The sequence below is a fragment of the Ambystoma mexicanum genome, chromosome 7p (assembly GCF_040938575.1).
Source record: "Ambystoma mexicanum isolate Mex_15411 chromosome 7p, UKY_AmexF1_1, whole genome shotgun sequence".
Classification (NCBI taxonomy): Eukaryota; Metazoa; Chordata; class Amphibia; order Caudata; family Ambystomatidae; genus Ambystoma; species Ambystoma mexicanum.
The window spans coordinates 899,681,015-899,696,703 of record NC_090939.1 but is presented as its reverse complement, the minus strand read 5'-3'; the positions used below and the strand labels follow the sequence as shown (position 1 = coordinate 899,696,703).

The 15,689-nt window shown below is 45.4% G+C and overlaps 1 protein-coding gene across 1 annotated transcript in view; it reads left to right on the top strand.

The window, feature by feature from the left end:
- The window catches only part of PIGA (phosphatidylinositol glycan anchor biosynthesis class A), a 161,396-nt gene that overhangs the window by 16,815 nt on the left and 128,892 nt on the right, over window positions 1–15,689 (top strand). The window contains exon 3 of the mRNA XM_069637172.1: window positions 8,991–9,123. Coding sequence (XP_069493273.1) covers window positions 8,991–9,123 — 133 coding nt within the window. The remainder of the gene's footprint in view (window positions 1–8,990; window positions 9,124–15,689) is intronic.

Sequence of the window (15,689 nt, the reverse complement as noted above, 5' to 3'; positions counted from 1 at the left end):
GCAATTAGTAAAAACATTTGTGCTGACCTCCGGTACTTTATTAACCTGCCATTGGTCAGCACCATAGAGGATGAACCTGAGGCCCCCTGAACTTGTGGGAAGGGGGACATTCACAGGGCACCTTCAAGTCAGCAGCCTTCACAAACATTGTAGTGGACACAGAAGGCTGGTTACCTCTCAGGGACACCAGAATTTACCGTCTGATTGGTCCTTGGAGGAAGCCGTCTCCCTTCCACCTTCCCGTTCCCATACCTGCTGGCCAAAGAGCAATTAAGACTGCCTTGGTGTTATGCGGGTGGTTCTCTGGATCAGGTCAAATTCTCCAGTTCCCACAAGTAGCCGTGGGACTGGCTCGTCGACATTGTTCGCATCACCCAGTGCTGCCTCAGCGACTATGATCTGCTGGAGACAAGCAGCTTGAATTCAGTGCCCCCCCCAACCCCCTCGACCGTAGTGCACGGGGCATGTGTTTGGAGCGGGCCTTCAGGGTGAAACCCAACTTGTGGCATTCCCATAGAGTGTGTTTACCTGTGGTTTCCCCTTTCTCGTCCTTGCACATACTCATTCCTTGTGCCGATATGGACAAGATATCCCCTTCCCCTTATTCCATTCCAGGCCTGAGTCAAAGGCTGACTACAGCTCCCAGAGTACCCTTCCTCTCCCTCAAGTGGCGTCCCAGCCCATCCTGCTTATCCCCCCAGTTGGTAGGTGCGCCCCCCTGTCTGGTGCTGAATCAACAACTTCATTGCACATTCACGAGCAGTCCTTGCACATTCATGAGCAGCATTTTGTACTTCACTTTGGCTGCCATGTCAGGAGTGGCTCTCGTATATCTTTGGTGTGTTTATCCCTCTCTCTTGCTCTCGATGATTTTGTATGACTAAGGAGCGATGTTTAGTGAATTCCAGTCTTGTGTGTTAGCGGAATTTCACTGATTGTGATGGCAATCAACACAACGTATTACTCTCTGGAAACGGCTCTGTGCATTCATTCTCGCTGCTACCTTACACGATTACGCTGGCATGGTACAGTTAGGAGAGGAGAGGCCTCCTCTTTACTTTGTTCTACTAATCAGTGTCCCACAACAGGGCTTAGTAACTGCTTGTTATGGGTCACAGCTTGTGATGGTGCTGTAATACTGCACTCGTCATCTGTCCCCTCCTCGGTAATCCTTTACTTTCTCTTGCATCCTTTTTGTTTGACCGCTCGCCAGCCTTGTATTATGCTTGGTGGTGCTAAAGTTCCCTTGAGGAGCTGTTGGTGGTCGGTGTGACTCCTGCACATGTCTGGGTGGGACACTAGTACTCCTGCTTGTTCTTCCATCTGACCGATCCACCCTCATCTCACTCCCCTACGCCGCCACTGCATGGCTGGCGATTGGCCGCACTTTTACGGTCACTTTTTTATCTGGGCTCTCACTTTTTTGTGCTGTAACTATGAGTCCCGTTGCCTTCTCTAGGTCTTCCCATGGCGATGCTGATATATCTTCTGCGTTGTCCGTGGCTCCAAGTCTTATCGGCGCAAGACAAAGGGAGACAACATTTTAGTCCGCCATGTTGTCTGTTCCCCCTGGTGGAATCCTAAATGGTCACTTTTAATGGACAATTTGGAGAGAAAAAAACAATAGAACATTAGTATGTTTTTAAGATAATGCATTGGAATAAGTTCTTAAGAGTGTGACTTCAGTTATTACAATTCTGAGCCTAGAGCTCAAGAATTACCTGTGCTGCAAGCAATGTAGGCTGGGTAAGATGCAAAAAATGAAGGAAATTTGATAAAGACACAGCGTTAGATCAGTTATGAGTTTAAATGGGATCTTTTTGTTGTTGATTAGCGTGTAATCTGACAATATAACCTGCCTGACTCTTACGGTATGTGAGAAGGTGAGAGGGTACTACGACCCACTATATGATTTGAGGCTGATATGGAGAGGATGTACTAGTCCGTCCCCTCACTCCAACTCTATGGTTAAGGAACAGGGACCCCTCACATGTGCCCCGTAGCTGAGGCTGGTCCTTTAAGAGGAAAGCAGTATCATGAATGTAGCTCTGCCAGGACAGGAATGTGGGATTGGGCTGCCTGGATGCACATTTTCTTGTGCAACAGTAAATTAACGAAAGTTTTAGGAACTTTTTAAGTCGTAGAAGCAAGAGTAACCCAGAACAAGAGAAGAGCAATCGGGAAGATGGGTTCTGTGTAGGCAATGCTAGCATCACTGTCAAGTTTTCAGGTGTGCACCTGACTGTGGATGCCTGCCAGTGGAAAAACCAAACCACCTGACCAGCCTCTTCAAGGCTGCGACTGCCCATCGCAGAGCTGAAGCCCTCCTTTTAGTGGAGTTAAATGAGAACTATGCACGGTTTGATCCTAACCAATCCCCTGCATACAATAACGAAACACAGATTTATTCTAGTCTGGCTGCCAGCGTGAAGAAAGAACCCTATCTTAAGCTTGTGGATGTCGCAGGCTAGTGTGGGAGTTTGGTGCTGCTTGGTGCAGGAGAGTGGAAGAGAAGCAAGAGTTGCGGGTAAGGTTGGAGATGTCGAAAGAGAAGGAAAGGCATATGGTGCCGGAGGATGTGGTGAAGGGAGGAGAAGAGTTGAATCTGAATAGTAGGACTGAGACAAAGTTGGAGTGAGGGAAGTTTTGCGGAGAGTTCGGAGGTAGGAGTGAAGGAGATGGGAGCAGGAGTGACATACGTAGAGTAGGAAAGGAGGTTGTGTGGTGAAGACTAAGTTGTGGAGAGTCTAGGCGTGGAGGTGATTTGAGAATCCCTTGGAGACGTAGGGAGTGTGTCAGTCAGGGTAGCCCACCAATTGTATGGATTAGGTGGGAGGAGCAATGAGCATGTTAGAACGCTGTGGACGCTAGCCTAAAGACGGCATAAATGCCAGCAGTTGGGACAAGCTCTTGGTCCACTGTTAACGAGTGATCATCGTACCAGCGAGGAATAGTAAAAAGGGGACGGGCAGCTGTAGGATCAGGACCCATGGTCAATAGCATAGTAGAAAATATGGATTTTCCGGCGCAACAGCTTCACTGGCTCCCCCTTCCTGACAGGATCCTATTCACAGCTGCATGTATCGCCTATAAAGAAGTCTCGAAGAGAAGACTTTCTTGGTGGCTATCTTTATTATTTATTTATTCTATTGTGTCTTATAGTACACAATGTACTTTTAACACAAAACCATCATACAACACAAAACTTCATCAGCAATTTGACATTGTATACAATTAACACCATGGCATAACAAAAAGTCCTATGGACTTGTCTTAGTCTTCGTACCTCCACCTTGCCATTCTTCATGGCTAAACTCCACACCTGGAGGCTCTTGCACGTCAAATGGCAAAAGTATCAAAAGGTTGGAGTCTAAGCTTGGCCATAAAGAGAAGGCTTTTATGCAGTCCTTTTCCTGCCAAGCCCTGAGCATCGGGAAATCAATCCCAGCAGATGTTCTAAATGCTCCCACCATGCTTGTCTTCCGCAAAGAAACAAAACATTTCTCTCTTTGAACAATACCTGCCAGACAAACAAAAAATCCCGATCTCCAGCCACCCACAGTATTGCGCTACTGAATAAAGTGCCAAGCCAAATGTTGGCACCCTCCTCTTGTAAAATGCTCTGCTACTTTCGAGCTAGGTTCTCATTATAAGCAATAAAATCATTTATTTGTGAATTTTAATTTGCCCAGAAACTGTATTTGACACCAGTGAGCGACCTGAGGAGACATTTGTATGTGGATCCTTGTGAAGGAGGAGGGGGGTTATCTGGGACCCATGAGTGCACAAAGCAATGTGTGGCCTGCCTGCCTTTATTTAATTACAAGACTTTAGTTTGGCTGGTTTGGAGACCACCATGTGTTAAAAAGCTCACTTGTGGGGAGTGAGGTGTGTGGTAAGGGAGTTCATGGGAAAGTTAAGAGGGAGATGTATGCTCATGCAATTGAAGCATTGATTGTTCTCTAGTTGAATTAAAGCCACATTAGTTTCACTCCCCCCTTCTGTTTCTTTTACTTTTTATAATAAAGATGTTAAAAACTATGCATCCTTGTTGGGTCATGTGTTCCCACTAACCTTGTGACTATCTTTATCTCTAGTTTCATGTTTGGATTGATCATGTCGCCAGGCGCCTCTTATGTTGCTTAACAAAATCTTTCCAAACTGTCACACTTGTTGCCTTTTATGCCATCTCAGGATTCTTGATGCTTTTATGCACCTTGAAGTTCGAAGTTGATGCCTTTTGGATACTTGTCTATGTAGAGATTCTTTCAGATCTGATGAAATGCAGAATTGTATAGTTTCACCTCCTTCGATATCCACATGTGAACTGTATCCATCGGACCATATCATAGGCCCCACATCTTGACACCCGTCCCCAGTTTCAAGATGCCCTTCTGTTTATCCATTATCACTTTTGTAAGATCAGCCACAAGATAAATCTTCTTTGTACAAAAAAGGATTTTCCTTTTTAGCAAGCTGGATGATTTCCCTCACATGTTTAGTGAAGCAAGCAAGGATTGAAAGATCTGTGCACGTCCTCCCAGCGAACTCTGAGCCTGTGGTTTCCAAAGGGAATTAAAATACAATTTAAGTAATAGCAAATTTTCTGTAAAGCCCACACACATTCCCTTCCAATTCCTTCCAAACTCCAATTCCCACGGTACTCGGCAAGCCTATTTTGTTACAAAAACTTTGGTTTTTCTAGTCTGTGGCAGCCGAGGACAGTATTGTAATTGTTACAATCCCTTTAGTCTAAACTGGGGCATATATTGTTCTTGAGTTGATGGCATCTACCATGGTACACAGGGTGCCATATAAGCCTGTAGTTTCTCAAGAACAGGCTGCAAAGTTGGTTTGTCTCCAAGGTGTCAAAGATCTATAGTATGCTGTGATCCCAGTTGAGCCGACGGGCAAGGTGAAATATCCATAGGTGTGGTCAGGGTTGAAGCTGCTATCGTGACCAGAAGCATGAGTACACCTGTAAAATGGACGGAAATGCATAGTCTGAAAGTGTATATTTGCTTACAAAGTTTTAACAGGTAGCCTTGTCCAGGATTATGGGCAGAGGATACAGAGTGGCAGAAAGTGAAATGGCATGAGGATCCAAATTCTGAACGCTATCAGCAGGCCAGGACCTGGGAGAGAAAAACATGCATCGACAACTGAGGGGCGGGGGTCTAGAAACCAGCCACACAAAGCATAGTAGTGTAGGGACCAACTTGCTTAAGCAGACATTTGTTATTAAGGTTTATTAGTGGTAGGGATCGAGTATAGGATAGCAGTTTGGACAGAGGATGTAATTTTTGTGAGCCATCCTGACCAGCACCATTTTATTTTTTTCTTTTGAAGTTGGAGAAACCCATCACCATAACTGTAGGGTTGGTTGAGGATTTCTTTGATAAAACCTGTTGGACCATGTCTTCCTGGCTGTCTCCTATGTCTGATTTACCACAAGTGACTGTATTCGGACCCTTTCAATCTGCATTTCGTCCTCTCCATTCCTCAAACGGGCCTACTACAAGTGCACCATAGCCTCCCCCAGCATGTCCACCAATATCTCCCTTTATGATATATGATAAAAATAACGTATCTTAGCTCTTTGGATGGTGTTTTAAATCGGTGCTTCTCTAGTGTCTTTGCATGCCTTCCATGGGTATCCTCAATTTCTCCTTTGGTTTTCTATACCATCTCATTGCAAAGCCCCCATTTTGTTGTCTTTTTCTGACTTTGCTGCTATTGCTTCTCTGCATTTCCATCTACCCCCTATTCCTGAATGCACTCCGATTTTCTCTTTCAATCACTCTTCAACCAAGATGCTTCTGCTTTTCTTTTTAATTTTCTTTTTATTGGATTTTTAGTAGATGACAAAGTGCCATTTTCACACCATGCAGCATACAGGAATCGATAACTGCAAACAAAACATTCTCATCTTCCACAGCAGCAGTCTAAAACATAAAGGAAGGCTATCCATCCCTGCGTGTAGACCACCACTAAGATGGATGGGGTGGACATTACCTGTTACCCACCATATATAAATGCAACCCATGTTGCTTTAAAGAAAATCACAGTTCTCTTCCATCCTGTGTTGTCCAGATTTGTGTAGAGAAACAATGGAGCAGGAAGCACTGCAATATCTGAAGAAAAACCTTGGAGAGAGGGAGCATCCAAGCTTCTGGTATTCTGCAAAATGGAGGGACACATGAGGGAAAAGTGCATGTACTCGCCAAGATCCATTTGCTTGCACACACCATTGTCCTTTTTTTCCTGTGCTAGCTGACAGTCTCCTGCGTGACCTTGTAAGTGGGGGTAGGACGCCAGGGGCCAGCCATATTGCAACTATAGATGCTCCTTGCCCCAAGAACATCTCCCCACCAGTCCCGTCCTCTCTGGGAATGGAGGGGAGGCAGGATAGACCAGCAGGCGAACGACTATAGTATTCAAAATGTTATTTATAGACCCCCCTCTCCCTGCCCATGAGTCAAATTCAAAGTCCCAGAGAGAGAAAATCCATGAACAAATTGTATCTCTGTTTCAAAGTGCCTTCTACACTGGTTGTAATTTAGTTCTTCCAGGGTTCCAAATTGAGGGAAGCTGGGAGCTATTTAGCACCTGCTTGTAGCCTAGAAGAGCCTGGTTAGCTTGTCACCAACAGCTACCAGGAGCTACATTAGCTCCCCTGGCCATATGATACCTGTGAGGAAACCTAGAAGTGTCTCCCTTGCTAGTACCCAGGGATCTGTCATTCAGGCGGCCAGGACACAGCCATCGCTATTGGATCCAGTTCCTGGGGGTGGACCAGTGAGGGAGGATCACCTGGATGGGAGATCCTCTGAGTGGAAGTGGGACACCTGACGGGTGAGACGTGGTATCCACCTTCTTTTAACACCTTTTCCCCATCCTACCACATAGGATACTCAGACACTCTACCCACCCCCTTTCCGACATGCACACTTTCGCACACCACGAAAGACCACGGACTAACACCAGAGCCGTTTACCTGAAATGTCACAACACAAGGGTCAGGCAATTGACCAGAATCTCACACACCTGACACCCCTTTCCCTATCCCCCACAGGGATCAAAGGTGGAGCATGAGAGCCCACAACAAGCAAGGCAGACCGAACGACGAGAGAGCTATCTGAGTACGCCAGTTGAAGAGGAGGAGAAAGGCAGCGAGAACCGAAGGGGTGACAAAGAGAGAAGCGACCTTGCCCTTTCCAACCCAGTCCCACAAAGCCTCCATGAAAGGACTCGTAGGACCGAGGAAAAATAGCCAGTGTGTGTTGCAGCAGATGTCAACGGTACACGGAGCCCTCCTCTGCTGTTAAACAAGGCAGGTAGAGATGCTTGCTACCGTGGTACCGTCCTTGACTTCAGAGACCAGAAAAGCCAAGCGGTTCATCACAGCCGATGAGTCGAGGGGAGAATTGATGTGAAACCGAACTGTGTTGAACGAAAGTTGCAAGTGGCAAAATAAGAGAATTTCAAAGAACTGCTAACAATAAGGGAAAACCAGCTGCAGGGGGGTCCGGCACCATGTGGGTGCTCATTCGAGAAACTCTGGTTGATCACACATTTGTTGAAACTACCGATACCAGAAGGCCGTAAAAGAGCCACAAGGAAAAGGTCAAAGTGGTCATACAGGGGACTAGCTAAATCCCCTGTACAGTTTAAAGTCTTTGATCGACAAACCATTGAAAACCCAAGGGAAGTGAATCCAGCATAGTTAGAAAAGAGAAGGAACTGCGTGTTGGCAAGAGTGAACCTGACGGAAGGATGCCGATGGAAAGGGGCGAAGCCTAAAGTCCCAATGAACAGTGTGTTGACAAGTGAACCCGACAGAGGGATGTCCACAGTGAACTGTTTGAAAAAGACATTAAGATTTGTGAATGTCATAAGTAAAATTGAGTTGACAGGAGCCGTAGTGAACCCGACGGAGGGAGGCTGATATTCGGGAGGGGTCTGAGCCTGGAAGAGGGAGACCCAGGAGTGAAGAATCACCCAAGTACAATCAGAAAGGACTTTTGTTAATTTTGAACATACCAGACCCTCAGGGACAAGAGATTTAACCACTGAAGATCCTGATATCGCTAGGAACATTTTGTGGGTCCGAGCCCGGAAGATGGAGATGCAGGGGTGAGAAGTCATCACACAACGAACATAAGGAAAGGAACTTTTTTTGTTTGTTATTTTGAATACATGAGGTCCTTGGAGGCAAGAGACCTTTTGTAGAAAAGAACTGTCGTCTTGTACTGGAAAAGCTTGAGCGTGTGCTGTGCTCAGGAGTCCCGCCTTGTCCTGTGCTCAAAACGTGGGGAAGGGAGACCTGACTTATCATTTGTGAACACTTCTTTCTTTCTTGTGAACGTTATCCCACACTCTCTTTATATTTAGTTGTAAGGATTGGCAATATTTCTTCTTTTTTTTTTTACTACAGGCCCTTTTATTTGACAAGATGCCACTAGGACTGCCTTATTATTATTTGATGGTCGTAGCTTGCTCCCATCTTAGATTTAGGTTTGGATTAGATATTTTTCCAATCTACCTATACAGTTTAATAAACACCCTTGAACTGTGTTCACTTGTGTCTGTATTTACTGTTGCCACCATGAGTTCCTTACATACCGAACACAGACGCCTAAGTGAATTTAACTGTACATTTGGGACAATCCATAAATAAATATTGGGACACATCTATACAACATTTAAAACATAATGGGTCATAAATAATGGGCACAAATATAGGTTTCCATCTTATGTGGAAGTTAGACTTGCGAATGCTATGTACTAGCTCCTTGTTCCCCAGTGGTAGCACCTGATCACTGGTTAATGCTGAATACCAAGGAGCTACTTTTAGCTCCTGCATATCCAATCTTAATTTCGAACCCTGACTTCGCTCATGTTTTTGTTGTGATGGTATCCATGAATTGTGCCAGGGTTTGTATATCATAATGCTTGGTAACAGCCCCTCCTTTTTTTTATGTTTTCAGGTATTGACTTGCTCAGTGGCATAATCCCAGAACTTTGTCTGAAATATCCAGATTTAAATTTCTTAATTGGAGGTGAAGGACCAAAAAGAATTGTTTTGGAAGAAGTTCGCGAAAGATATCAACTCCATGACAGGTGATTGACGCAATGTACTGTGTACGTTTTTCTTAAATTTGCCTTTTTGTGAATAATTCAAGCGAAACGCATGGTAACATACCGGTTGAATGTCCTAAACCAAGAGCAAGGTGGCACTTGTATTAGTCGTGTGTACTTTAATAGCCCTTGTTTGTAGTATACTTCCATTCATCTGAAAGGCAAATTTGATTTGGTGTACGTTCTAAGCCCTCATTTGTCTCAAGTGGTGTTGTTCATTCTCTAAAGTAGAGTAGAAGGTGAATTAAAGAAAATAAACACTGCAAATCCCCAACCCCCCAAAAAGACTACTGTGTTGATTTCTCTATACACTCGTTGACGCTTAAAGGAATTTCTCAACAAATCCACAACACCCATGTTTATGAAAATTCCCCTGCACCATTGTCGGATCCACCTCAATCTGGCCAATATTTTGAGTGTGGAGTTTTCTCCACTTTTGGATGCATCATTCAGGACTTTAATTGAAAAGGCAGGATGCTGTGCCCTGCATAAATTCTAAGGTGGTTCACTGAACGCATAGGCACTGCCTACATTTGCAGCTGATATGACATTGTAATCACCAAAAATGGATTCAGAGAAACTTCTGCATTGATCTGATGATCTTGCATCATTGCCAGTGCAAGGATTTCTGCTGCCTCAGACTGAGCGCCATCCATCCCACTAATCGTGCGCTCAGCCAAATTGTATGTGTTTCGGCCGATATGCTACTATGTAGCTCCAAGCTGGTGAAGTCCTAAGCTGCCTCCTAGAATTCCCCTATTGTAAAATCATCCCATCCTTATCCACCAAAACATTTTCTAATTAACCTTCAGCATTGAAACCAGGACCTACAACAGGAGACACATTTTCATCTTGCATGCATCTTCTTTCCATATAAAGCTGTTGGAAATACATTTTGTGGGCCTTACAACTAAATGCCCTGCATACTGGGCTCCATTCCAGAGCATTGCCTCACCAAAGACACTCTAAGACATTGTTATGTCTGTTTCTTTAACAAGCCCCTTCAATAAGTCCATATATTTTTTTTTAGTTAATAAACACCGAGGATCCAAACCCATAATAGCTATGTATCATTGTATTGGTATCCCTACTTATGGGGTACATTCCCGCAGCAGGGGATAGCACCATAATATAACGAAAAGTGGCTTTGTGATTTGAAGAAAGAAACGTGTTAACACAAGCATGCCCTCTTAACGTCCCATCCTTTGCTCATGCTCCTGGCCCTATCTGTCATTCCCTTTCTCCTGTGCACAGGCCAGAAAGCATACACAAGAAGCAATGCTGAAGTCCCCTAAATTATTTTTGCAATTTTATCAATATTCCCCTGGTATAGGGTTTAGATGGCTTGCAACATGTGCAGCAGTGTACGTGATTTCAGCGTTGTTCACTGTGTGGCAAACTTTAAGTGAAGTCAGTTCGGAATTCCTCAGAAGGTAAGTAGGGCTTTTCCTTCATCGTCCACCACAGGCCTCCAAAGACTGCATATCAAAGTGTAAGACATGTGCATCTTTGGTTTGCTGGCACCCCATTAAGATGCCTCCTTCCCAGAGAAGTACTGGACCTGATTCTCTGAACTCTTACAATGGAGCTCCCTTGTGGCTAAGTTTCTGTCTGAACCTTTCCCCTGGATTAAACTGAAGGTGCCGCTCTGGCAGACCAAGTCTTCTAGCCAAGAGTATAGCTTGACCCCAAAAAAGCATGGTGCACAACCAGACCGCTTGCAAAGGCCTACACATAAACAATTTAAGACTGCCGGGAATTATCCTGAGGCCACCTTATCCACTGCACGATGAGGCAAGAGCTCTGTCTCTGCATAATGATACACTGGTGCGCTAGGCCACAAGCTACCCCTGAGGCTGGCTATGTACACCGGTATCCCTACAAAATACCCCCCCCAAAATATTGCCGTACATATGGCCGTTTGTCTCGCCATAGGTGATATTTTTGTGGAGGGTATTTTGTGGGGGCGAGGTGTCCCCCGCATATTTTAAAATGATGCAGGGGTTGCAGGGGTGTCCCCCGCAGGGTCAATATAGCCACAAAAATATGACGATTATTTTGTATCGCAATATTTTTGCGGGGATATTAACACATGGAACCATGTACACCTTCCTTCTTGTGGTTAAACATCGACTCTGGCTCCCTGTATGTGTGGATAAAAAAAAAAATTAAGCGGTCCGGCAGGCCCAACGAACAGATGACCGTCATTGACAGCTTTGGGAAAGCCCTTGGAACTGAAGGAATGGATTGATGAGTTATTTAATTGGGAGGGGTTATGCTTTGTTCAATTGACATACTGTGCGCTGTTACCTTTGGCATGGTCTCCATGTGCTGACATGGTTCTGTAAGAAAGTGAGTTGGGTAGCTTAGTGAGGGAAGAGGAAGTAGGATAGAGGTTTGCTTTTCTGTTGGTGCATGTAGAACCAGGGGAAACTGGTGTCTGTGCAATTCTTTTTTCTAGATGTGTTTGGATTGTGCGCACTGGAAGGGCAATGCCCAGTGACTCGGATGTTTGTTTGTGGCAGTTTTTTCTTTTTTCTTTTAAACCTTTATTTATAGTTGCACACAGGTAGGACTTATACACATCTCACATTAATTACGAGACATTCACACTACAATCGTTTACATTTCCTGTCATTTTGGGTTATCGGTTACAGCTTTGTCAGACAGGTATTGTCTATATCTGGCCCATATGTTTCGGGGTCTCGAGGTGGGCTGTACTGAGTCTATGTATAGTCCTTTGTTGTCACTTGTCCATATCATATCTTTATGCCAATCTCGCTTAGTTGGCGGGGTATAACATTTCCACTTCAGCAGTATGGCTGTTTTAGCTATCAGTAAACTAAAGTTCAGTAGCTTCCTCCAAGTTGGGTTCATCTTCCCTGTAGCACCCAATAAGCATAGCATTGGTGACCATTCGATAGGTTGATCAGCCATTTCGTCTAAGGCTGCGCAAACCTCCGCCCATACTCCTTCAGTTTTATGCATGCCCACAGCATATGGAAGATGTTTGCTTCTTCGGAATGACCTCTTGGGCATGTACCTGCTATGGTTGGATATATGCGTTTCAGTTTGGCAGGAGTATAATGTGTTCGCTGGACAATTTTATAATAAATTAGTTTATATCTGGCATTGCATGATATATATTTGGTCAGAGTGCATATCTGTTGCCATTGGTAGTCCTCTATCTGGTGTCCCAGATCTTGTTCCCACTTAGTTTTGGCGTTCTGTGCTTCTGGTGGGCAAGACTGAATAATGGTCTTGTACAGTGTGGATGCAGACATTTTCCCTTTCTTCTGCAGTGAACATATATCCCAGACCAAGGTTTATCACTGGTTCTGCTGGGAAGTCGAGCCATAGGTTTGCAAGGGATGATTTTATGCGCATATAGTATAGCATGGGTTTGGCCACGTCGCCCACTACATCCTTGAGGATTTCACAGGTCGCAAATCGTTTGTCTGGGAACAATTGACCCCACTGAACAATACCTTTGGTGCCCCAGTGTGCAGCTGCCTCCTTGACTAAGGTGGGTGGTATTTGGCGGTCGCCCCAGATTGGCATGCTCGGGTGGTACAGCTTGTCTGTGCCATATATCTCGGTGATTCTGGCCCAAGCTGTGGTTGTGACCTGTGTTGAGTCAATGGAGTTGTGACGTTTGGGGCGAGACTTCGTCATATTGTGGAGCAGTGTGGTGGGTTTTGTTTGGTGATGGTCGTTCAGTGTGTCCTTGGGGTTGAGGAAGTCTGTAGCCCATTGGGCGGTGTAATGCGCTTGTGCGGCTAAATAATAGAGTTCAAAGTCTGGCGCCGCTAGGCCTCCTTGTGGATATGGATCATTTAGCACCCTCCAACTCAATCTGGAGTGTCCCCCTCCACCCCATGTGAATGAGGTGCAGGCACTCTTTATTCTGGCAAACAGTGCACAACCAGGCCACACTGGGACTGTGGTGAATAGATAAGAGTTTTGGAAGGATTATCATTTTGATAAGGACGGTACTATCCATCAATGAGATAGGGAGGGCGTTCCAGCCTGTCGGCCAGGGTGTTATAGTTCATAGTGCGGGACAATTGAGCAGTGAAGCTCACGTGGTGCAACCGTTGCTTCTGTGAGCGGGAACATTTCGGATTTGTTGGTGTTAGGCCAGAGAATTCGCCGAAGGTCTTAACCTCTGACAGGACTTTCCCTAGCGTGCAATCTGGGTGTTTAAGATATAATAAGATGTCATCAGCATATAGTGTGATGATTTCCAGTTTGCCTTCGAGCCACAGCCCGTATGCGCTGTAGCGAGCCCCGAGTATGTCCGCCAGGGGTTCTATCACCAATGCGAATAGTAGAGGTGATAGTGGGCATCCCTGCCTGGTGCCCCCACGGAGCGCCAGTACGTCTGATAGGGAGCCATTGGTACTTATCCTGGCGTAGGGGCGTGTGTATAATATTTTAATCCACTTAATAAAATTAGGGCCAAACCCATAGTTCTGTAATACCCTGAACAAAAAGGGCCAGTATATTGTGTCGAATGCCTTTTGCATGTAAAGGGAGACCGTCACCCCCTGTGTCTTCTCCTGTATTGCCGCCAAGATCTTGTGACAGCGTCTGATATTTGTAGCGGTGGATATACCGGTGACAAATCCCGCTTGATCCTCATGAACCATATAGGGCATTAGCGGGGTTAGCCAGTTGGCCAGTATTTTTAAAAAGATTTTAGGGTCAGTGTTTATTAATGATAGTGGTCTGTAGGAGCCACAGTCTTCCGGTTGCTTCCCCAGCTTAAGCAGCAAGGTGATGACCGCTTCTCTAGTGGTTTTGGGTAATTCCCCTTTTTCTAGAGCCTCTGTCCATACTGCGTGTAGCCTGGGTACGAGGAGCTGGCTGAATTCTTTGTAGAATTCCGCGAAGAGGCCATCGGTGCCTCCGTGTTTTCCCGTTGGGTAACATTTTTATGGCTTATGATATCTCTGCCTCTGTGATTGTGCTTTCAAAAGTCACTCTAGTGGCATCTACTATTAATGTTGTGGGTATGCGAGGGAGAAATTGATCTATTTCCTCGTCAGTAGCGTTACTCTGAGGAGAGTAAAGCCGCTTATAGAAATCATAAAACGCCCCCATCACTTTTTGTTTGTCTGTGGTCACAGTGCCGTCTGTTTGTTTTATGCATGGGATGGTAGTTGGACCCCGCTCTCCTCGCACCATTCTGGCCAATAGTCTCCCAGGGCGCTCTCGCTCCCCATAGCGACGTCCTGCTGCAGGACTGTCGAAGTAGCGGATCTCGCGATCAGCCGCTTCTTTAAATTCATCTAGTTTAGTTTTAATCTGTAGCCCTAGTTGTGGGGACGGTGACTGTGCACACTGGGTTTGTTCATTGGCAATGTCTGCCTCTCGGCGGGCTAGGTCTCTACAAATGTCTTTAAGGACTCCGAATTCAGTGGACATTGCAGTGCCTCTGATACAGACTTTAAATGCTTGCCATAATACCGCTTGACTGGACACATAGCTCTCATTAATTTAGAAGTATTCCCGTATATGTTGGGCTAATGACGTTTTATAGACCAAATCGTGGAGGGCAGCAGCTTTAAACCTCCAGGGGGGTCTGCCTATTTTTACATCGGGGATGCGGACTGTTAGCTGTATAGGTGAATGATTGGAGAATGTCCTAGGGTGTATTTGAGCATCAGTAACCCAGCTTAATGCTTTGTTAGCGATTAGCCACAAGTCTATTCTGGAATGCATGTCATCCACGGACGAGTAGAACGTGTATGCCCTTTTGGTGGTGGTCAAGGAACGCCATGCGTCTCTTAAGTTCAAGTCAGACATATGGGTAAGTATCGTTTGGGCGGATTTAGACGGTGCCCCTGGTTGATCCGACGTGTGGTCTACGTTTACGCCCAGAATGGTGTTGATATCGCTGCCGCATATCAGGTGGGCCGTCGGAAACTTTGCCAGTTTCCCAAATAAAGTGGAATAGAAGTCAGGGTCGTCTGTGTTAGGGCCGTATATGTTAAGTAACAGCACCTCTCTGTCGTGAAGGGTGCCATGGACCAGAACATATCTGCCCTCTATGTCACATTCAGAGTGGAGATTTGCGAATGGCAAGGTTTTGTGTATGAGGTTCGCCACATCTCTCGCCCGGCTAGAGTATGACGTGTAGTATTGATGTGTTCCCCAATTGGGGGTGAATTTTCTGGCTTGCTGATGTATTAAATGTGTTTCCTGCAGGAAGACTATCTTGGCGCCCAATCTATTAATGTATGCTAGAATTTTCCTTCTCTTGATCTGGGAACCTAGCCCCCGGACATTCCAGCTTAACATTTTAATATCTTTGTTTCTTGGTTCAGCCATTCTCCCGGATATGTGTGTACTTCTGTTCGGTGTGTTCCATTTTCTGTGTGGTCATGTCTGTGCATGTGCTCGTTACCGGTGTGCTTTTTATTATAATATTCTTCTTCCCCTGAACTATACCCCAACAAACTCGCCCGGCTGCCCTGCCCCACCCTCATAGTTCCCCGAACTTTAACTATGCCTGCATGTCCCTCCCTCTCCCTTCCCGTTAA